Raw genomic sequence first — 24,715 nt, forward strand, 5'->3', positions numbered from 1 at the left:
GAGATTAATAAAATTTTAAAGCTGCAAAAATTAGAGTTATCTTTTTCTTGACGACATGATTGCAAACCTAGAAAACCCAAAATATTTCATGAAAAACAAAACTCCAGAATGTTGTAAGGCACCTACATATCATAAAATAAATGAGTAAATAAATAATTTTCTCCTTTTGTAGCATTATTTCCACATGGAATTAGGAAGTAAAAGTCTGTACATTCCCTGATAGATTTCTTAAAATCTTAAGTACCTTTGTTCACATTTTACCTTCCTGATGACACACTAAAGACCAAGCTAAAACTGAGGATTCATGATTAAATGACACCAAAGACCAAGACATGGGAAAAGTTTCTGGGGCTAGCTCTCTGTGACTCAAGTACAGTGCGAAATCTTAACTGTAAAATGGCAAGGTGACCATCAGTTTTTGACATCTGGGTCACTACTCTATAGCCAGTGTGTCCTTTTCAACTTGAAAACTTTTCCTGCCTCATGTGCTCCTCAGGTAACAAGAACATCAAGGTCAATCTTGCACATGAAGTTGATGAATGGAGGAAATCACTCAGCGGTGTCTGAATTTGTGTTGCTGGGACTCACCAGTTCTTGGGAGCTTCAGATTCTCCTTTTTGTATTCTTCACAATATTTTATGCGGCTAGTATGCTGGGAAACCTTCTCACTGTGCTCACCATCATCTCAGACCATCATTTACACTCCCCAATGTACTTCTTGCTGGCAAATCTCTCCTTCATCGATATGGGAGTGTCCAGCATCGCCACTCCAAAGATGATTTATGACCTGTTCAGAAAGCATAAAGCCATCTCCTTGAAAGGGTGCATCACACAGATGTTCTTCATTCACACTGTGGGAGGGACAGAGATGGTGCTGCTCATTGTCATGGCCTATGACAGATACGTGGCTATCTGCAAGCCCCTCCACTACCTGACCATCATGAGCCTGAGAATGTGCACTTCTCTTTTGGCTGTGGCTTGGACCATTGGACTCGTCCACTCTGTAGTCCAACTGGCTTTTGTTGTAAACTTGCCCTTTTGTGGGAGCAATAAAATGGGTAGCTTTTACTGTGATTTTCCTCGGTTTATCAAACTTGCGTGTACAGATACATACAGACTGGAGTTTCTGGTCGCTGCCAACAGTGGTTTCATCTCCATGGGCACCTTCTTCATCTTGATTGTGTCTTATATCTCCATCCTGGTCACGGTTCATAAACACTCCTCAGGAGGTTCCTGCAAGGCCCTCTCCACTCTCTCAGCTCACATTACCGTGGTGGTTTTTTTCTTTGGTCCTTGCATCATAGTCTATGTGTGGCCATTCCCTACCTTACCCATAGATAAATTTTTAGCTATCTTTGATGTTCTTATCACTCCTTTTATGAATCCTGTCATCTATACATTTAGAAATAAGGAGATGAAAGTGGCAATGAGGAGATTCTTTGTTAAGGCTTTAACAAGTTTTAGGAAGAGTTCTTTTATGCAGTCTAAGAAGTTTGGGTTCATTTTGGCAATTTTTGGAAAGCAATATTTTAATTGAAAGATTTCAAAAATATTTTCAATTTAATTAAATATGCAATATGAACCATATCCTTAAGGACTTTATTTTGATGCAGTCAGTCCATTCTAGGGAACCCTTGCTTAAAGAATTCTGAAAACATTGAGGAGTTAATTCAGCCTTGGAATGTTTATTACTGGAAATTTTGTTTGTCAGTGAAGACTCTGGGGACAGTGATTGCTGAAACCACACATACTAGGCATAGTTAACATTCCTAATGTTGGACACTCTTCTATTTGACAATGACTCTCAAAGACATCTCTCTTTTAATATACCTATTTAACTATATTCATGCCCTATGATTCTCTCATCTAGAGGAATAAAAAAAATGCTGATAATTGCCTAGCCAGCTCTAACAATTATAGGCTTTTCACATCTGAATTTGTTCCCTTCACAGATTTAGGTAGCACTAAGGTTTTAAAATTTAGTTAGAATTGGAATTAGAAAATGAAATTTGGGTAAATCATGGAGACACAAATGAGTAAGCATTATTTGACAATAAAATAAATTCTATACTACTCAATGTTTATGACAATTTTCTACCTCAATTATTTCCTAAACAATAACCATTGTTTTTATATTTCAAAGAAAACTATGTGAGGAAACATGTGAACTCTTGAACACCAAAACCTGTAATCTCTGGCCCAATTGGAGACCTTCAATAATTGATAATTCTGGAACACAACATAGCATAGCATGGACCACAAAAATTTAAATCTCTGGTGTGATTATGGAAGACAAACACAGAAAATCAGAATCAGTTTACTGCTTGTACTGGGACATTTCACATTGTGCGGATTGGAGTGAGGGAGCCACTGGTCCTGAAGTATTGAAGGAATGCAGAAAACTAGAGCAGAATTTGTGAAACTTATTCCTTTGAGTTGAGCTTAAGCTGACGTATGATGTACTCTAACACCAAAGATAGACATCAGTGTCAGTAAGTCTAAGAGCCTATAAATTTTGTATTCTCTACAGTGTCCTATGACTGGAAGTCTTGCTTCTTGAAACAAATAGGAATGCCAAGTTTTTTAGTTAGTTTTTGTGTCACTGTGAGCAAAAGCTTGCAACAACAACTTAAAGGAAAACAAAGTTTATTTGGAACTCTTGGTTTCAGAGGTTCAGTCCACATACAGCCAACTTCATTGGCTCCATTTCCCAATTTTTTTGAGATTATTATGAATAGGATGGTTTTTCGAGAGTATATTCTTATTTACCAATAACAACCTTGATCATGAATGACCTAAATTTCTCAATTAAATGGTCCAGATTGCTGGATGATTTATTTATATATATAGTATTAGGCAACTTACAAGAAACTCACTAAGCCAGTAAAGACACACAAACGGAAATGATGAAAAAAATTATTCAAAGCAAATAGAAACCAGAAATGAGCAGAAGTAACTCTGTTTTATCAGACAAAATAGACTTTAATTCAAAATTATAAAAAGAGACAAAAATGTCATTATATACTGATAAAAAGGTTAATCTAACAAAAAATAAAATGATTATAAATGGACCACACAATTGTATAAAACAAATATTAAGGGATCCAATATAATGATACTATATAATAAAAATGAAAGACTACAGGACCCCCTTTCATGAATGGAAATATCATCCATATTAAAAAATAAACAAATAAACATTAAACTATATTGTGGATCTAATGGATCTAACAACATTTACATTTCATAACGGAGAGTACACATTTTTTTCATCAACACATGGAACATTCTCTAGAACAGATCACATATTAGACCACAAAAGATCATCAACAAATTTTAAAAATCATAGCATGTATCATTTCCAACTACAGTGGACTAAACATACAAATCAACCAAAAAAATAAACTTCATAAATTGTCCAAAATCAGAGAGACTAAACAACATATTGTGAAGGTACATTGTGTTATCAAAGAGATCAAAACGGAAATCTAAAACCTCTCAAAACAAATGAAAATGGAAACAAAACATACTAAAATGTATAAGATACAACAAAAGTAGTATTAACAAGAGAGAATTTTATAGAAAAAAAGTGCTCATATTAAAAAAGGATTTCAAATAAGCACATAGTGATGCAACACAAGGAACTAGAAAAGGAAAAGGGATAGAAGAAAGTTGGATAACAGATCCAAAATAAAGTTAATTGGGAAGTATAATTTTGAATGTTCTATGGTACAGTAGAGAAACTATAACTTAGAAAAATGTGATATATATTTTATAAATAACTAGAAGAAAGAAGTTAGAAGACTCCCAACACAAAGATGTTTATTGGGCTCATGGTTCTGGAGGCTAGGAAGGTCAATATTGAGGGATTGTATCTGATGTGGGCCTTCTTGCCAACCCACATGGTAGGCAGTATCACATGTCAAGAAAGCATGCACATAAGAGAAAAGTGGGTCAAACTCCCCCCCTTTTATAACTCACTCATTCCTACAATAACTAACCCACTCCCAAAATGATGGCTTTAATCCATTCATGAGGGTGATGCACAAGGACCTAATTATCTCTTCAAGGTCCCACATAATCCCATTGGAAAGGCAATTAAATATATTCTATGGAGTTGGACAAATGCCAATAACATAAAAACATATAACATGATTTATTACATTACTGTACGGTAGTTTGACCACTCTAAAATTCTATGTTGCGTATTTATTCCTTCTCCGCTCAACCCTTGACAACCTCTGATCCTTTTACTGTCTCTATTTTCTGGTTGGTTTCTCTGACTTTGATATATGCATTTAAGCTTCCTCCACATGCCCAATAGAGCACAATTTTTCATATCTCTAGTTGTATACAAAATATATTCACACCAATTTGTGTCTTCATACCTGTACTTTGGATAATAATGATCATCACATTCCACCATCATGTATAACTCCATGCCCACTCCCTTCCCCTCCAACCCCTCTGCCCTATCTAGAGTTCATCTAATCCTCCCATGCTCCCTCTCCCTATCCTACTATGAATCAGCCTCCTTATATCAAAGAAAACATTTGGCATTTGTTGTTTTGGGGATTGGCTAACTGCACTTAGCATTATCTTCTCCAATGCCATCCATTTACCTGCAAATGCCATGATTTTATTCTCTTTTATTGCTGACTAATATTTCATTGTGTATATATGACACATTTTTTAATCCATTCATCTACTGAAGGACATCTAGCTTGGTTCCACAGTTTAACTGTTGTGAATTGTGCTACAATAAACATTTATGTGGCTATGTCCATGTAGAAGGCTGTTTTTAAGTCCTTTGGGTATAGACTGAGGAGAGGGATAGCTGGGTCAAATGGTGGTTCCATTCCCAGGTTTTCAAGAAATCCCCATAATGCTTTCCATACTGGCTGCACCAATTTGCAGCCAATTTAATATATGTTCCTTTGTATATTCTTTATGAGTACTTGAAAACAAGTACCCCTAGAGATGCAAACATAAACCTCTGCTTTAGGTTTCAGAGTATGATGCCACTTAGGTTTACCTTATCATTTATATAGTTTTTAATTTTTATATCCTAACATTTTTATCTCTGCCTCCACTCCCTCTTTTTGACTCACTTATAGCTTATCCATTGGCTTGTCAGGTTCTGGATGACAATTCACTTAGATAGATATTGGTGATCCCAAGTCTCATGTTGGTGATCCCGTCTCTGCTAAATCATTTAGTCAGTATTCCCCTGTGTTCCAATTAGTTCTATCTCCCACATTAATAGCATTTTAAAGATGTTTGTGCATAAAGTAATGCTAGATCTGACCAGATAAATGTGTGGTTATGTTTTGGAAAGAGTTACACCATTGGTCTTTAAATGAGTAGATTGGTGGCAAATACAGAAATAGGGATATTGGAGTACAGTGTTGAAGTCCCCAAAGGCAAGTATTATTAAATAGATGTTTCTAGTGATGGTATTATTTTGTAAAGAAATGAATTAAATATTACCTGCCTGCACAAGGGAAGCAGCTTTAGCAGAGCTTAATGAGCAAACATCAATAAAATGAGAAGGAAAAGAACACAGAAACTGACATTTCTTTCCTGTCTTTTAAAAATCCACATCAATTAAAGGTTGAAGTCAGAGAAAGGGAATAAAAACATTAAGGAGAAAGTCTTGGAAGTTTGAACAGAATCTACTTGCATTAGTTCTGGAGTTCATTTTTGACACAGAGACATATTATAGGTGTGCTAAAAATGTGAAAGCCTAAGGGAAGGAATATTTTATATTTTAGTAAGTTCAAAGTGTCCACTGGGCATGATGGGCATCTAGCAAATGTTTGTTGATCAAGTACAAATTATCATGATCAATTCAAATAAATGATCCAGCCAATTTGCAATGGTATGTTAGTTGAGTCACAAAATGAATTACAAAAGAGGGAGATGGCATTCTACAGGATATAGAGACAGAGTGCCTTTGCTTCTTTGTCAGTTCACTAGAGAAGGTAAGAACTAAGTCTCTTCTGTGAAAAGCTAAAGGATTCTGTGAGGAACAAGACATTGGGGTCTAAAAGCACAGCAGGTTTTCTATGGATTTGCATTCTCCTACCATGTTCATTTAAAAAGAAAGAATATATTATAGATACATTGGAAATGGCTTAAGAAACCCACAGGCTGTGAACACTTGAGGAGAGTAGAACATGGGGCACCCAGAAAGGGTCTTGGTATGCAATCAACTGTGAAGTGAAGAGTAAAAGCCATCTGCTGTACATGCTGGATGAGAGCAGTGAGAGCATCAGTATCAGTTCTACCACTCACTCCTGGCCTGGCACCTTACTTCTCCTCCTTGGTCTTCATTTCTCTACCTGTAAAAAGGAGCCAATAATACCAATTTTCATGGTTTTCATAGATATCAAAGAGGATTGTGTCTCTAAAGAAGTAATTATGGTGTTTTGCACATGGTGGTCACTGTTTTTGTTTTTGTTAGTTATCGTTATTTCCATAGAGAGCTCACCAACCACTGTTGCAGACTGGAGGATGATTCAGCAGCTCTTTAAGTAATCATCCACACCCCCCCCCCCCCGGCCAGAATCATTCAGTAATTATTTAAGCTTAGTTATGATGCTGTTTATTGAGCTAGATTAGATCCATTACTTAATCTGCAGCACAGATTATGATTTTGCTCTGAAGACACACCCCAATCACAAACCTTTTCTGTTTCAAAAAATCATATGATCATATTATTTATTTCACTTTGTTTTGTATTGAAGATTGAACCCAACAGTGCTCAGCCACTGAGCTACATTCCACAACTTTTTATTTTTTATTTTGAGACAGTGTCTCTATAGTTGCTCAGGACCTTGATAAATTACTGAACTCTTTGAACTTTAGATCCTCCTGCTTCAACCTACCAAATTGTTGGGATTATAGGTGTGCACCACCAAGAATAGCCTTATTTGATGTTTTAAAATAGTTTACTTTTTACTGATTTTTACATTTTGTATGTCTGTGCTAAAGTGCAAAAGCCTTAAATATACTTCATGAAGTTCAGAGTGTCCACTGAGGATGATGGACATCTAATAGATGTTTGCTGATTATTTGTTGATGATTGTGATAAACTACAAAATAAATGATACAACAGATTTGCAATGTTGTTAATCAAGTCACAGAGTGAATTAGATAAGAGGGAGATTAATTTGAAGAGAGGGCCTTCTATGGAATATGAGATACACCCAACTACAAACAAGGGAAAAAATGCAAATATATTAGCAGTTCAGTGAAGAGAATACCAATATTGTGGTGAGCTTCATTACAGAGCAGACTAGCACTGAATGATAAAATAATAAAAACATTACACTTGAAAAGATTCCTTAATGTCACCTGCCTCAGCCCCTTTATTTTGCAGATGATGAAACTGGGTTCAGGAAGTGAGTTGAGTTTGGAGGGATGGTAGAAAGAACCCAGTACTCAAATTCCCTCAGGGCAGGGATAGGACATGTTCATTTTCTTCTGATTGAAGTGTGACATTCTTTCTTTCTACCATTCCAGGAACCAGCAAAAGTTAATATGGCATGGATGTTGATCTGCAAGTATCATTCTTGTGTAATTTTGTTTACTATCCTTTTTTTACTCCATCCATCTTTAGATTCTTCACCATGAATCTCTTTTCTGACCTTGTACTGTACCAGAATGCTGTCACAGCCCAGGCTGTGTAATCCCTCTACACCCTGGACTGACCTACCAAAGGGGAATTTTAGGGTTTCTATATTATCTCCTCTCCTCATGAGGAAAAAGTGAATATGATGTGATAAAACAGGAATATCATGAAGCTAAACATGAGGGAGTATTAATGAGAGTGCTAGCATTGCATACAGGAGTAAAGACATAAGTTTGGGGAATTCCATGAGCAAGAGTAATAAACAGTGAAGGAGAAATCAGAGTTCATTTCCATACCCTTTCCCCTCCATCATCATATTATTCCAGAGAATTCCTAGTCCTCCAATGATCTTCTGATTCCTTATCTATTTATTTATTTATTTATTTATTTTATTTGGCCTAATGTCTTTTTCAAACCCGGAAAATTTTAGAGAGTCTGGGAGTTAGAAGCAGTGGCTTATTTTTGCAGCTATAGTTGAATGGCAAAAGGGTTTGTCATTGCTCAGGCAGTATTTTTTCCTTACAAGTTGAAACTCATGTAGTCCGTGAGTCCCTACAAAGCTTGATTTTTTTTGTTGTTGTTGTTACTTTCCTTTATCAGGTAATGCTTGAGACAGGTCTGCTCTCTGAGACAATGGATGGAGCCAACCACTCTGTGGTGTCTGAGTTTGTGTTCCTGGGACTTTCCAACTCGTGGGAGATCCAGCTTCTACTTTTACTCTTTTCTTCTGTGTTCTACCTGGCAAGTCTTACAGGAAACCTCCTCATTTTGTTCTCTGTGACTTCTGACCCTAACCTACACTCCCCCATGTACTTTCTGCTGGCCAAGCTCTCGTTTCTTGACCTGGGAGGTTGCTCCATTGCGACTCCCAAAATGATTTATGACCTTTTTAGAAAACACAAAGCAATCTCTTTTGGGGGTTGCATAGCTCAGATCTTCTTTATTCATGTCATTGGGGGCACAGAAATGGTGCTGCTCATAGCCATGGCCTTTGACAGATATGTGGCCATATGTAAGCCTCTGCACTACCTGACCATCATGAGCCCACGGATGTGCATTTTCATTTTGGTTGTTGCCTGGATCCTTGGCCTCATCCACTCAGTGGCCCAGTTGGCTTTTGTTGTAGACCTGCCCTTCTGTGGCCCGAATGTACTGGACAGCTTCTACTGTGATCTCCCTCAGCTCATTAGACTTGCTTGCACAAAAACTGATAGACTGGAGTTCATGGTCACGGCCAACAGTGGACTCATCTCTGTGGGGTCCTTCTTCATACTGATCATTTCTTACATCTTCATTCTGGTTACTGTTCGAAAACACTCCTCAGGTGGTTTATCCAAGGCCCTCTCCACTTTACCAGCTCATGTCACTTTGGTAGTTTTATTATTTGGGCCATTGATCTTCTTCTACACCTGGCCTTTCCCATCATCACATGTGGACAAATTTCTTGCGATCTTAGATGCAGTTCTCACTCCTTTTTTTGAATCCAGTGATCTATACACTTAGGAACAAGGAGATGAAGGCAGCAATGAGGAAAATTTTCTATCAGCTTGTGGGTTACAGGAAGATGTCCTAAACACTCTAAACCAAAATGCAACTCTACACTCAACGACAATGGGAAAAATGAAGTCATTAAAATTTTTGATCTAGTGCACTAGCTTGCATTTAGGTATGTTACCATGCTCTTGTGTATCTCTAGTACCCTCACCAAGTAAGGAGACAGTGATCTAGTAATGGACTTCCCATGCTACAGACCTTGCACTGGTTAATAACATAAATCATTAAATATTCATAATGACAACACAGTGAGTATTTTTACTTTGATAATTTTTAAACATAACTAAGAGACGCTTTCTGGTCATTCTATTTGTAATTATAATGTAAAATGTTTCAAACAAAAGCCAATTTTCACCTTTAATCCACTACTTGCAATATTCTTAAACCTCAAAAGATGCCAAGCAGTGCATTTAATTATTTAGACTTGGAAATGAGTGTATTACTCCTTCTCCCATTTGGAATTTGTTTATGTTCTTTATTCAAACTACCTAGCAAATTGCCATAATAACTAAATACGTGGTTACCCTTTTTTTCTTCCCTTCATTCTTTAGTATCTACCTTCCTACCTCATCCTTTGGACAAAGAATTGTGGCATTTTAGAACGGTAATTGGAGAGATCATTTTTTTAACCTATTCATTTTATAGATGGCCATAGTCAGGAATAGAGGTGTTACATAATAAATTTAAGATGAAAATCAGGTTTCCTTACAGTTAGATTTAAAAAATTAAAAATATATCTAAGCCCACTTGTTGATTTGAATTCCTGAGCTTTCTGCTAACAGACTGCTCCTCTGGTTTCTATGGACTTTCCGTTTCTCACCCCAACGAGAAGTTACACAAATGAGGCCATTGCTCTTTTCATTGTCATGAGTTTCTTGTGATCATATGTCATTTCCAGTTTCTTATTTATTTGCAGTGCAACAATAAATATCTGAGACTAAGATCTGGTTATTTCATAACCACATGATTATACTTTATCTATAATTTTTAATGTCACTTATAAAAAAACTCTACAATTGAACAGTATTCCTCTGTCCATATGCTTTTCTACTGAATGAATGAATCCTCTAAAGGGCATTTACCATCACTTCTCATTGCTATGAAGATCTGTCTGTTTTCTGATACAAGGGTTCAAGAAATTGGGGTATGTATGTTACTGCATGCCTTCCTATGTTTCTGTAAGTGGATCATGGTTTACATGACTGAACACCCAAGGCACTTTAGAAATTTTGAGACCTAAAGATAATATAAAGCAAAGAGAAAATCTTTTTCATATATTAAGAGACCTATTTTTTGTTTTATAACCTAATATCTGTGACATTATACTAACATCAACATTATAAGGAATCTAGAAAAATGTTACATTTGTATCCATTTCTCTGAAGGCTTGTGAGTTTTTTTTCTTTTCTTTCTTTTTTGGTGCTGGGGATTGAACCCAGCAGTGCTTTACCACAGAACTATATCCCCAAACTTTTTTATTTTTTATTTTGAGACAGGGTCTCCCTAAGTTGCTTAGTGAGGACCTTGAACTTATAATCCTCCTGCCTCAGCCTCCCAGGCCCTTGAAATTACAGGTAGATCTCACCACAACCAGCAAGGTTTGTGATTTTTCATAAGTACTTGTAATGAATCCATCTGTTAAAGTATTGGCATATCTCAGACTTCTTTTGGAAAGTTAATTTATTCTTTTACTTTTAAAGTTTATACTTTTACTTTTAAAGTTAACTCATTATTTTTTCTTATCTTATTTTTGACTTTTAAAAAATTGTTAATTCACTTGTAAATTATATTTGTTTGAGGACAAATTCACGCTTAGATTTTAACTTAACCAGGTGAGAAATATTTCTTTTTTGGTAAAATAGCTTCTGAGTGATGGTTGTATATATATATGCAATTGTTTCCCTTCCCTTTTGGTAAACTTTTTATATTTCTGTTTCTCCTCTGATTCCTGATAGATATCATTGGATATCAGTCTAATAAATGTTATGTGATTCTCTGATATTTTTATATGGAAATGGGAACTTAGATGTGGAATCATTGGAAATAAAATTCAGATCAGTTTTATCATCATTCTGCTTGCCTTTAGCTATTTCCTTTACAAGCCTAATTGAAACAGTCATAACATTTTCTCATCTATTGATATTCTCACAAGATGTTTAAAGTGCATTCATTGTTCTCATAAATACCACCACCACCACCACTGCCAATGTTCACACCACCACCACCATCAACACAACCACCACCAACATTTATTGAACATTTATGATGTGGTGGGAAATATCCTAGGTTGCTTACACACATTAACTAATTTAATTACAACAGCAGTCAGCTAGATAATATTTTCATTATTATTCCACAGATTAGGTAACTAGTAGGCACAGAAATATTTAGCAAGTAGTTTAGGGACATGCAGCTGCTAAGCAATAGAGCAAAGATACAAATCTAGGCGGCCTCTGCTTCAGCATCCTGCTTCCAAATCACCATTTTATACAACTTCACAGGATGATGGGTCCCTTCACCTGTAGTTTAAAATCTCAATATTTTTCTCTTTACTTAACAGCCTATAATGGTAAAGATAAAATATACATCAACTCAATACAATATGCTATTTGATTTGGGGGTTCAGAAGGTACCAAGGATTGAACCCAGGGGCACTTAATCACTGAGCCACATTCCCAAAACTTTTTATCTTATTTTATTTTATTTATTTTGAGACAGAGTCTCACTAAGTTGCTTAGGGACCCACTAAATCTCTAAAGCAGACTTTAAACTTATGATGCCATTGCCTCAGCCTCTCAAGTTGCTGGGATTACAGGCATGTGTCACTGTGCTGGGCTCCAAAATATGCTATTTGAAATTTAGCTTCTGTCGTTTTAATATATCATTAAAATATCCATATATTTATTATTCAAAAGGGGTAAGGTTTAGAAGTAATTTATATAATAAAATAACTTTATAGGTTTCTCCTATCCAAACATCATTATGCATCATTATGGAGGTAGTGCATTGTCAACTCCTTGGAGACATTTATTCCATGATAGAGTCATACCATTTGAAAAAAAGGTTGAAGCCTAAGTGAACACTTCATGGGGTTCCCTCATTCTCATAGAATCAGAATTTATATTAGTCCACTCATCACTGGCAGAGAATGAGCCAATTTTCATGAGTTTCTGGTTCACAGCTGGAATTGACTGCCAGAGGATAGCCTAGATAGAGCCTCTGGTTAGCCCATTTTCTCTCTCAAGGGACAGTGGATGCAGAAGGTTGAACTGTAATCAAAACATGAGGATTAGTCCAATAATCAATGTCTACAGGAATTAAGAAGGATTCAGAATGACTTGTTGTGTGCCAGTTGGAGATGGAAATAAGAAGATGAAAAATACACAATTATTCCAGGGATATCACCGCCTAGTGAAGGAGAAGGGTAGGAAACAAATTGCTACAATACAACATATAAGTGCCATATGCAATGCATATCCCTGTATCTCTGTATCTATCTATGCATCCATAAATGTGTAAATCTTTAATGAGGTGTAGGCATAAAGGAGCAGATGAACAATTCTGCTTAGAAGTCTCAGAGGAGAAAGCTGAGCTTGGTATTGAAAATTGAGGAGGAAGATGAATATGTCCTGGCTCCCAAACATTCAGAATGGTGACTATGGTTAATAGTGATGTATTGTATCCTTGAAAAATTTTTAAGAGGGTAGATTTCATTTATTCCAACCAACAATAAATGTAACTATGTGAGGTGATGGATATGGTAACTAGCTTGACTATGGTAATAATCTCATTATGTAAATACTTTTATCAAAACATCCCACGGTACACCTGAAATACATATCATTTTTTTCAACCTATTCATTTGATAGATGATAATAGTCAGGAATAGAGGTGTTGCATAATAAATTTAAGATGAAAATCAGGTTTCCTTACTTTTAGATTTAAAAAATTAAAAAATATTTCTTTCTCCATTATACTTTAGTAAAGCTGGTGAAAGTAGGAAATTTGCATAGGAGGTTGCCATCTAAGTGTGAGAAGGCATTTCATGCCATGTGAACATGTAATTATAATGTAAAATGTTTCAAACAAAAGCCAATTTTCACCTTTAATCCACTACTTCCAATAGTCTTAAACCTGAAAAGATGCCAAGCAGTGCATTTAATTATTTAGACTTGGAAATTAGTGTATTACTCCTTTTCCCATTTTGAATTTATTTATGTTCTTTATTCAAACTACCTAGCAAATTGCCATAGTAACTAAGTACTTGGTTTTCCTTTTTTTCCCTCCCTTCTTTAGTTTCTGCCTTCCTACCTCATCCATTGGACATTTGGAAAATTCTTTGTTATATAAAAGAATTGTGGAATTTTAGACCTGTAATTGGAGAGATCACGAATGGAAAGATCATCCATATTAAAAAAATAAACAAATAAACATTAAACTATACTGTAGATCTAATGGACCTAACCAACATTTACAAAACATTTCATAACAGTTGGAGAGTACACATTCTTTTCATCAACACATAGAATATTATCTAGAACAGATCACATATTAGACCACAAACGATCATCAACAAATTTAAAAAATCATAGCATGAATCATTTCCAACCACAGAAGAATAAACATACAAATCAACCAAAAAAATAAGATTCATGAATTGTCCAAATTAGGAGAGACTCAACAACATATTGTGAAGGTACATAGTGTTATCAAAGAGATCAAAAGGGAAATCTAAAAACCTCTTTTAAAAATTGAAAATGGAAACAAAACATATTAAAATGTTTATTGGGCTCATGGTTCTGGAGGCTAGGAAGGTGAAGATTGAGGGATTGCATCTGATGTGGGTCTTCTTCCCAACCCACATGATAGGCAGTATCACATGTCAAGAAAGCATGCACATATGAGAGAAAAATGGGTCAAACTCCCCCCTTTATTAACTCACTCTTTCCTATAATAACTAACCCACTCCCAAAATGATGGCTTTAATCCATTCATGAGGGTGATGCCCAAAGACCTAATTATCTCTTCAAGGTCCCACATAATCCCATTGGAAAGGCAATTAAATATATTCTATGGAGTTGTACAAATGCCCAATAACATTAAAAAAAAACATGATTTATTACATTACTGTAAGGTAGTTTGTCCACTCTAAAATTCTATATTGTGTATTTATTCCCACTCTCCTCAAGCCTTGGCAACCTCTGATCCTTTTACTGCCTCCATTTTCTGGTTGGATTTTCTGATTTGATATATGCATTCAAGCTTCCTCTACATGCCCCCACTCCCCGCCAGTGCTGGGGACCTCCATATCTTTTAATGTCTTTATAGTTCATTTATTTTTGTGCTGCATCATATCCCATTTTCTTAATGTACCACAGTTTATTTATTCCTTCACCTACTGAAGGACATCTTGGTTACATCCAAGTTTTGGAAATCATGAATAAACCTGCTATAAACATCTATATGCAGATTTTTCTATAGACCCATTTCAACTCCTTTGGTAAATATGTGGAGTGTAATTGCTCAATTGCATGGTAAGAATGTATTTAGTTTTGCAAAAAACTGCCAAACTCTCTGCAATGAGTTTGTATCATTATGAGTTCGCAACAGTAATGAATGAGAGTTCCTGTGGTTCCACATCCTCTCCGGCATTTGGTGATGTTAGTGTTTTTATTTTGGCCATTCTAATAGCTGTGTGGTATCACATTTTTTTTTGAAATTTTCGTTTCCCTGATGACATATGCTATGGAGCATTTTCTCTTTTTTTGCCATGTTTGGTGGGATATAAGTTAAGGTCTTTAGCTCATTTTAAAAATCTGGTTATTTTTGTACTGTTGAGCATTAAGAGTTATTTGTACATTTTGGATGAGAGCCCATTACCACATGGTTCTTTTGCAAACAGTTTCTTTGAGTCTATGGGTTTTCGTTCTCTTCACAGTGTCTTTTGCAGAGCAAAAATTTATTTATTTATTTTGACATTTATTATTATTTTTTCATTTATTTATTTTATTTATGTATAACAGCAAAATGCATTACAATTCTTATTGCACATATAGAGCACGTTTTTTCATATCTCTGGTTGTATACAAAGTATATTCACACCAATTTGTGTCTTCATACCTGTACTTTGGATAATAATGATCATCACATTCCACCATCATGTATAACTCCATGCCCACTCCCTTCCCCTCCAACCCCTCTGCCCTATCTAGAGTTCATCTAATCCTCCCATGCTCCCTCTCCCTATCCTACTATGAATCAGCCTCCTTACATCAGAGAAAACATTCGGCATTTGTTGTTTTGGGGATTGGCTAACTGCACTTAGCATTATCTTCTCCAATGCCATCCATTTACCAGTAAATGTCATGATTTTATTCTCTTTAATGCTGACTAATATTTCATTGTGTATATATGCCACATTTTTAAATCCATTCATCTACTGAAAGACATCTAGCTTGGTTCTACAGTTTAGCTATTGTGAATTGTGCTGCTACAAACATTGATGTGGCTATGTCCCTGTAGTATGCTGTTTTTAAGTCCTTTGGATATAGACTGAGGAGAATGATGGCTGAGTCAAATGGTGGTTCCATTCCCAATTTTCCAAGAAATCCCCAGACTGCTTTCCATAATGGCTGCACCAATTTGCAGCCTATTTAGTAGTAGTAGTAGTAGTAGTAGTAGTAGTACTGAGGATTGAACAAAGGAGTGCTTAACCACTGAGCAATCTCACCTGCCCTTTTTATTTTCTGAGAAAAAGTCTCTGTAAAGTTGCTTAGGGTCTTGATAAGTTACTAAGGCTGATCCTCCTGCCTCAGCCTCTCAAATCGCAGAATTATAGGCATGCACCATTACACCTGGCAGAAATTTTTATTTTTTTAGGTTTTTAATAATTTCTTTCATTAATTATGTCTTTGGTGTTGCATTTTAAAAGTAATTCCACACCTAAAGACATCTAGGTTTTCTTTTATTTTACCTGCTGAAAGTTTAATTTATAGTTTCATGTTTATAACTTAGGTCTGTGATCCATTTTGAATTATCTTTTGTGAATGTAAGGTCTGTGTCTAGATTTATTTTCTCCTGTGTATGTTGAATTGTTCTAATGCAATTTACTGAAAAGATTATCGTTTTGTATTGTCTTTGTTCTTCTTTAGAATATCAGTTGATTATATTTACATGGATCTATTTTTGGGGAAATAGGCATATTGTGTTCCTTTGGTCTATTTTTGTATTCTTTTGCAAAGACCACATTGTCTTGATTACTATGGCTTCATAGTAAATTCTAAAATCAGGTAATGTCAGCCTTTAAACTTTGTTTCTTTGATTAATCAATATTCATTGGTTGTTGGCAATTTTGGGTCATTTGACTCTCCATGTATATTTGATATCCACAAAATAATTGACTTGTATTTCAAGTCAGTTTACCTTAAATCTATAGATGAAGTTGGGAAGAACTGACATCTTGACAACATGAAGTTTTCTTATCCATGACCATGGAATATCTCTCCATTTATTTAGCTATTCTTTGATTTCTTTCATCAGAGTTTTGTCTTTTCCTTATACAGATCTTACATATATTTTATTAGATCTATAAGTTTTTCTGTTATTGTTGTTGTTATTTTTTAGGTGTAGTGCTAAAGATCAAACCCATGAACGTTCACATGCCCTGCAAGTGCTTGGTCACTGAACTACATGAGCAGCCCAGTAGTTCAATTTTTGGAATGAAAATGGTATTGTGTTTTTAATTCCAAATTCTACTTGTTCATTACTTGTGTATAGAAAAGTAATTGATTGACTTTTTAATATTAGCTTTTTTTGTAACCATTTATTAATTCCAGGGGTTTTTGTTGGTAGGTTTTTTAAACTGAGTTTCTTTCTTATCATAAATTTTCAGATGTTCTGCAGAGGATCATGTTTTTCTTTCATTTCTATGAACAGAGATTATTTTATTTCTCAATATCTATATGTTTTATTTCCTTATCTAATGGTATTCGCCAGGAATTTGAGGACACGGTAGAAAAAGAAATGGTAAGGGGTGAAATTCTTGCCTCATTTCTGAGCTTCAAGTTTCCAGGGACATTTAACCACTAAACCACATCCCTCCTTTTTTTATTTTTTATTTTGAGATAGGGTCTCACTAAATTGCTGAGGCAGACTTTGAACTTGGCATCCTCTTCCCTCAGCTTCCCAAGTTGCTGGGATTACAAGTGTGCACCACCGTGCCCAGATAGAAGAGCAATTTTAGATTTACAAACAATGGAACAGAAGGCAGAGATTTCCCACATACTCAGGCCTGTATGCATGACCTCCCCCATTACCAATATTCCCCACCGGAGTGGATCTATATTGACACTCCATTATCTCCCAAAGTCCCTATTTTATGCTGGGGTCATTCTGGGGCATTTCATGTACATGCAAATAGAGCTTCCTAATCTTTTCTTTGGGCTTCAAACTATTTTGTTATGTCATGTAATTACTTGGCTACTAATTTATTGTGAACGTTTCCTTCAATACTGATGGAATTACAAATACTTTTTTCTCTCAGTCTTTTTATCATTTTTATTAATTCTTTTTAGTTACACAGAACATTCGGATTCATTTTGACATCATTAAAAATACATTCAATATAATTTGCTCAAATTTTGTCCGCAATATTTCTCCTTTGCCTCCCCTCTTCCTTCTCCTTGTTCCCTTCCCTCTACTCTACAGATTTTTCTGCTATTTACTTTTTTTCTTTTTTGGTTAGTGTCTTGTGTATATACACGATGGTGAGATTCACTGTGGAATATGTGCGTAGGAAAGTTAGGTCAGATTAAGTCCACGGTTCTTTTGTATCCTGTCCTTTCTCCTTTCCTTCCTCCTTCCCTTTCCTCCCTTCCCTTTAGTCTCCTTCATCTAGTCCACTCTTATGTCTCCTATTTTGATGGAATCCCTTCCCACCTTTTCCCTTTCTCTCTTTTCTTTTTCATCCTTATTTTGGACTAGCTTCCACAAGTCAGAAAAAATATTACACCTTTGACTTTCTGTGTCTACTTTATTTCACTTAGCATGATAGTTTCCCATTCCATCAATTCACCAGCAAACACCAAACTTTCCATTCTTTTTTTCTGGCACACATACACATACATATACACACACCACATTTTATGTACCTTCCATTCATCTGTTGAAGGGCACCTTGGTTGGTTCCATAGCTTGGTTATTGTGAATTGTGCTGTTACAAACATTGACATGACTGTGTCACCATAGTATGCTGATTTTGGATCTTGTGTATATATTTTTGAGTAGTGGGTTAGCTGGGTCATATGGTGGCTCTATTCCTAGATTTTGAGAAAATTTCCTACTGCTTTCCAGAGTGGTTACACTCATCTATGGTTCCACCAACAATGTATAGATGTACATTTTCCCTCACATCCTCACCAACGCTTACTATTATTTGTATTCTTGACAATTGCTATTCTGATTGGAGTGAGATGAAATCAGTGTAGTTTTGGTTTGAATTTCCCTGATTGCTAGAGATGTACGTTTTTCACATATTTGTTGGTCAATTGTATTTTTTCTTTTGAGGGGTGTCTGTTTAGTTCTTTTGCTCTTTTATTAATTGGATTATTTGGGTTTTGGTGTCAAGTTTCTAAGTTCTTTGTATATTTCAGATATTAATGCCCTGAGAAGCAAGTGATAAATATTTTTGAATCATAACTATTTTGTCTAACAAAACACATATCAAATAACTAATGTCATCTCACATACAATCCATTTTTAAGTTGTCTCAATTTTTCCAAGAATATCTTTGTAGTTTTTCCCCCTAGTTGTTTGTTATTATTGGGAGGAATTTAAATATTTAAAATTCAAACTTATTTTTTACCATTATTATCAAATACAAATTTTCTTAGATTGTGATTAGAATGTGTTAAAGAATGTACCATTTCCATTTTGGAAAATTTATTGTGACTTAATATATGTTCTTTTGAGTATTCTTTGTCAGTACTTGAAAACAAGTTCCCCTAGAGATGCAAACATAATCCTCTGCATTAGGTTTCAGAGTATGATGCCACTTAGGTTTGCCTTATCATTTATATAGTTTTTGTATTTTATATCCTAACATTTTTTATCTCTGCCTCCACTCCCTCTTTTGTGACTCACTTACAGCTTATCCATTGGCTTGTCAGGTTCTGGATGACAATTCCCTTAGATAGATATTGGTGATCCCAAGTCTCATGTTGGTGATCCCGTCTCTTCCAAATCATTTGGTCAGTATTCCCCTGTGTTCCAATTAGTTCTATCTCCCACAATAATAGCATTTTTAAAGATGTTTGTGCATAAAGTAATGCTAGATCTGACCAGGGGAATGTGTGGTTATGTTTTTGGAAAGAGTTACACAATTAGTCATAAATGAGTACATTGGTGGCAAATATAGAAATAGCTTAGGTATATTAGAGTACAGTGTTGATGTCCCCAAGGGCAAGTATAATCACACAGATGTTTCTAGTGACAGTATTATTTTGTAAAGAAATGAATTAAATATTACCTGCACAAGGGAAGCAGCTTTAGCAGACCTTAATGAGCAAACATCAATAAAATGAGATTGAAAAGGACACAGAAAGTGAAATTTCATTCTTGTCTTTTAAAAATCCACATCAATTAAAGGTTGAAGTCAGAGAAAGGGAACAAGAACATTAAGGAGAAAGTCTTAGAAGTTTGAACAGAATCTACTTGCATTAGTTCTGGAGTTCATTTTTGACACAGGGACATGTTATAGGTGTGCTAAAAATGTGAAAGCCTAAAGGAAGGAATATTTTATATTTCAGTAAGTTCAAACTGTCCACTGGGCATGATGGGCATCTAATAAATGTTTGTTGATCAAGTACAAATTCTCATGATAAATTCAAAATAAATGATCCAGCAAATTTGCAGTGGTATGTTAATTGATTCACAAAATGAATCTCAGAAGAGGGAGTCGGCATTCTACAGGATATAGAGACAGAGTGCCTTTGCTTCTTTGTCCATTCATTAGAGAAGGTAAGAACTAAGTCTCTATTGCATAAAGCTAAAGGATTCTGTGGGGATCAAGACATTGGGGTCTAAAAGCACAGCAGGTTTTCTATGGCTTTGCATTCTCCTACCATGTTTATTTAAAGACAGAATATATTATAGATACATTTGAAGTGGCTTAAGAAACCCATATGCTGTGAACACTTGAAGACAAATCTGTCTTTTTTCACTTAGATTTGCCCAGTGTGCTGAGAGTAGAACACGGGGCACCCAGAAAGGATCTTGGTATACAATATGACTGTGAAGTCAAGAGAAAAAGCTGTCTGCTGTACATGTTGGATGACAGCAGCGAGAGCATCAGTATCAGTTCTACCACTCACTCCTGGCCTGGCACCTTACTTCTCCTCCTTGGTCTTCATTTCTCTACCTGTAAAAAGGAGCCAATAATACCAATTTTCATGGTTTTCATAGATATCAAAGAGGATTGTGTCTCTAAAGAAGTAATTATGGTGCTTTACATATGGTGGTCACTGTTTTTGTTTTTGTTAGTTATCATTATTTCCATAGAGAGCTCACCAACCACTGTTGCAGACTGGAGGATGATTCAGCAGCTCTTTAAGTAATCATCCATCCCCACCAGACTGGGGGACTCATTCAGTAATTGTTTAAGCTTAGTTATGATGCTGTATATTAAACTAGATTAGATCCCTCACTTAATCTGCAGCACAGATTATGATTTTGTTCTGAAGACACTCCTAATCACCCTGATTCATGGGTGTCTTTTCTGATTCAAAAATCATATGATCATATTATTTATTTGACTTTTTTGTACTAAATATTGAACCCAGCCAAACTGAGGTACATCCCCAAAACTTTTTTTTTTTTTTTTTTTTTGAGACAGGGTCTCTATAGTTGCTCAGAACCTTGCTGGATTACTGAACTCTTTCACTTTGGATCCTCCTGCTTTAACCTCCCAAATTTATGGGATTATAGGTGTGCGCTACCAAGACTGGCCTTATTTGACATTTTAAAATAGTTTACTTTTTACTGATTTTTACATTTTTGTATGTGTGTGCTAAAGTGCAAAAGCCTTAAATATACTTCAGGAAGTTCAGAGTGTCCACTGGGGTTGATGGGCATCTAATAGATGTTTGCTGATTATTTGTTGATGATTGTGATAAATTACAAAATAAATGATACAGCAGATTTGCAATATTGTTAATCAAGTCACAAAGTGAATTAGAAAAGAGGGAGATTAATTTGAAGAGAGGGCCTTCTATGGAATATGACTAACTCCCAACTGCAAACAAGGGAAAAGATACAAGTATATTAGCAGTTCAGTGAAGAGCATATAAATATTGTGGTAAGCTTCATTACAGAGCAGACTAGCACTGAATGATAAAATAATAAAAACATTACACTTGAAAACATTCCTTAATGTCACCTGCCTCAGCCCCTTTATTTTACAGATGAAGAAACTGGGTTCAGGAAGTGAGTTGAGTTTGGAGGGATGGTAGAAAGAACTGAGTAGTCAAATTCCCTCAGGGCAGAGATAGGATCATGTTCTTCTGATTTAAAGTATGATGTTCTTTCTTTCTACCATTTCAGGAACCAGCAAAAGATAATATGGCATGGATGTAGATCTATAAGTATTATTCTTGTATAATTTTGTTTACTATCCTGTTTTTACTTCACCCATCTTTAGATTCTGCATCATGAATCTCTTTTCTGACTGTGTACTTTACCAGAATACCATATAGCACAGGCGATGTAATCCCTCTACACCCTGGGTTTCTCTATTATCTCCTCTCCTCATGAGGAAAAAGTGAATATGATATGATAAAACAGGAATGGCATGAAGCTAAACATGAGGGAGTATTAATGAGAGTGATAGTATTGCATACAGGAGTAAGACATAAGGAAAAAAAAGGTCATGAGAAATTGTTTGAAGTTTGGGAATTCAATGAGCAGGAGTAATAAACTGTGAGGGAGAAATCAGAGTTCATTTCCATGCCCTTTCCCCTCCATCATGACATTATTCCAGAGAATCCCTAGTCCTTCAATGATCTTCTGATTCCTAATTTTAATTAATTAATTAATTAATTAATTAATTTGTATTTTATTTTTCCTTCTTTTGCCTAATCTCTTTTTTAAACCTGGAAAATTTTAGGGAGTCTGGGAATAGGAAGCAGTGGCTTGTTTTTGCAGCTATAGTTGAATGGCAAAAGGGTTTTGGCATTGCTCAGGCATGTAGCCAGTGATTCCCGACAAAGCTTGAATTTTTTTTTTGTTACTTTCCTTTATCAGGTAATACTTGAGACAGGTGGGCTCTCTGAGACAATGGATGGAACCAACCACTCTGTGGTGTCTGAGTTTGTGTTCCTGGGACTTTCCAACTCGTGGGAGATCCAGCTTCTACTTTTACTCTTTTCTTCTGTGTTCTACCTGGCAAGTCTTACAGGAAACCTCCTCATTTTGTTCTCTGTGACTTCTGACCCTAACCTACACTCCCCCATGTACTTTCTGCTGGCCAAGCTCTCGTTTCTTGACCTGGGAGGTTGCTCCATTGCGACTCCCAAAATGATTTATGACCTTTTTAGAAAACACAAAGCAATCTCTTTTGGGGGTTGCATAGCTCAGATCTTCTTTATTCATACTATTGGAGGGACAGAAATGGTGCTGCTCATAGCCATGGCCTTTGACAGATATGTGGCCATATGTAAGCCTCTGCACTACCTGACCATCATGAGCCCACGGATGTGCATTTTCATTTTGGTTGTTGCCTGGATCCTTGGCCTCATCCACTCAGTGGCCCAGTTGGCTTTTGTTGTAGACCTGCCCTTCTGTGGCCCGAATGTACTGGACAGCTTCTACTGTGATCTCCCTCAGCTCATTAGACTTGCTTGCACAAAAACTGATAGACTGGAGTTCATGGTCACGGCCAACAGTGGACTCATCTCTGTGGGGTCCTTCTTCATACTGATCATTTCTTACATCTTCATTCTGGTTACTGTTCGAAAACACTCCTCAGGTGGTTTATCCAAGGCCCTCTCCACTTTATCAGCTCATATCACTGTGGTAGTTTTATTCTTTGGGCCATTGATCTTCTTCTACACCTGGCCTTCACCTTCATCACATGTGGACAAATTTCTTGCTATCCTAGATGCAATTCTCACTCCTTTTTTGAATCCAATGATCTATACATTTAGGAACAAGGAGATGAAGGCAGCAATGAGGAAAATTTTCTATCAGCTTGTGGGTTACAGGAAGATGTCCTAAACACTATAAACCAAAATGCAACTCTACACTCAACGACAATGGGAAAAATGAAGTCATTGAAATTTTTGATCTAGTGCACTAGGTCACATTTAGGTATGTTACCATGCTCTCTTGTATATCTAGTATCCTCACCAAGTAAGGAGACACTAATCTAGAAGTGGACTTCCCATGCTACAGACCCTGCACTGGTTAATAACATAAATCATTTAATATTCATGATAACTACACAGTGAGTATTTTTACTTTGATAATTTTTAAACATAACTAAGAAATGCTCTCTGCTCATTCTCTTTGTAATTATAATGTAAAATGTTTCAAACGAAAGCCAATTTCCACCTTTAATCCACTACTTGCAATATTCCTAAACCTCAAAAGATACCAAGCAGTGCATTTAATTATTTAGAGTTGGAAATTAGTGTATTACTCCTTTTCCCATTTTGAATTTGTTTATGTTCTTTATTCAAATTACCTAGCAAATTGCCATAATAACTAAGTACTTGGTTACCCTTTTTTTTCTTCCCTCCATTCTTTAGTATCTGCCTTCCTACCTCATCCTTTGGACAAAGAATTGTGGAATTTTAGAACAGTAATAATTGGAGAGATCATTTTTTTAATCTATTCACATTGTATACATGATCATAGTCAGGAATAGAGGTGTTACATAATAAATTTAAGATGAAAATCAGGTTTCCTTACAGTTATATTTAAAAAAATAAAAATATATCTAAGCCCACTTGTTGATTTGAATTCCTGAGCTTTCTGCTAACAGACTGCTCCTCTGGTTTCTATGGACTTTCTCTTTCTCACCCCAACGAGAAGGTACACAAATGAGGCCATTGTTCTTTTCATTGTGGTCGGTTTCTTGTGATCATATGTCATTTCCAGTTTCTTATTTATTTTCAGTGCAACAATAAATAACTGAGACTAAGATCTGGTTAATTCCTAACCACATGATTATACTTTATCGATAACTTTTTAATGTCACTTACAAAAAACATCCACAATTAAACAGTATTCCTCCGTCCATATGCTTTTCTACTGAATGAATCCTCTAAAGGGCATTCACCATCACTTTTCTCATTGCTATGAAGAACTGTCTGTTTTTTTATGTAAGGCTTCAAGAAATTGGTGTTTGTATGATACTGCATGCCTTCCTATGCTTCTGTAAGTGGATCATGGTTTCCATGACTAAACACCCAGAGCACTTTAGAATTTGGGGGGCCTAAAGATAATATAAAGGAAAAAGAAAATCTTTTT

General features: G+C 35.7%; 3 protein-coding genes across 3 annotated transcripts; all 3 read left to right on the forward strand.

Moving 5' to 3' along the window:
• Positions 1–535: 535 nt before the first annotated feature.
• Positions 536–7,694, forward strand: LOC124104065 (olfactory receptor 4F3/4F16/4F29-like). Its single transcript, XM_046460724.1, has 2 exons — positions 536–1,491; positions 7,625–7,694. The coding sequence occupies exons 1-2, from the start codon at positions 536–538 to the stop codon at positions 7,692–7,694; spliced, it is 1,026 nt and encodes a 341-aa protein (XP_046316680.1).
• A 575-nt stretch (positions 7,695–8,269) lies between these two features.
• On the forward strand, positions 8,270–9,139 carry LOC124104545 (olfactory receptor 4F3/4F16/4F29-like). Its single transcript, XM_046461538.1, has one exon. The coding sequence runs from the start codon at positions 8,270–8,272 to the stop codon at positions 9,137–9,139; it is 870 nt and encodes a 289-aa protein (XP_046317494.1).
• Positions 9,140–22,513: 13,374 nt separating this feature from the next.
• Positions 22,514–23,458, forward strand: LOC124104546 (olfactory receptor 4F3/4F16/4F29-like). The gene has a single exon (XM_046461539.1). The coding sequence runs from the start codon at positions 22,520–22,522 to the stop codon at positions 23,456–23,458; it is 939 nt and encodes a 312-aa protein (XP_046317495.1). The 5' UTR covers positions 22,514–22,519.
• Positions 23,459–24,715: the final 1,257 nt, after the last annotated feature.

Source organism: Marmota monax, unplaced genomic scaffold (genome assembly GCF_021218885.2).
Source record: "Marmota monax isolate L192 unplaced genomic scaffold, Marmota_monax_Labrador192_F-V1.1 WCK01_AAM20220418_F8-fsc00001, whole genome shotgun sequence".
Taxonomy (NCBI): Eukaryota; Metazoa; Chordata; class Mammalia; order Rodentia; family Sciuridae; genus Marmota; species Marmota monax.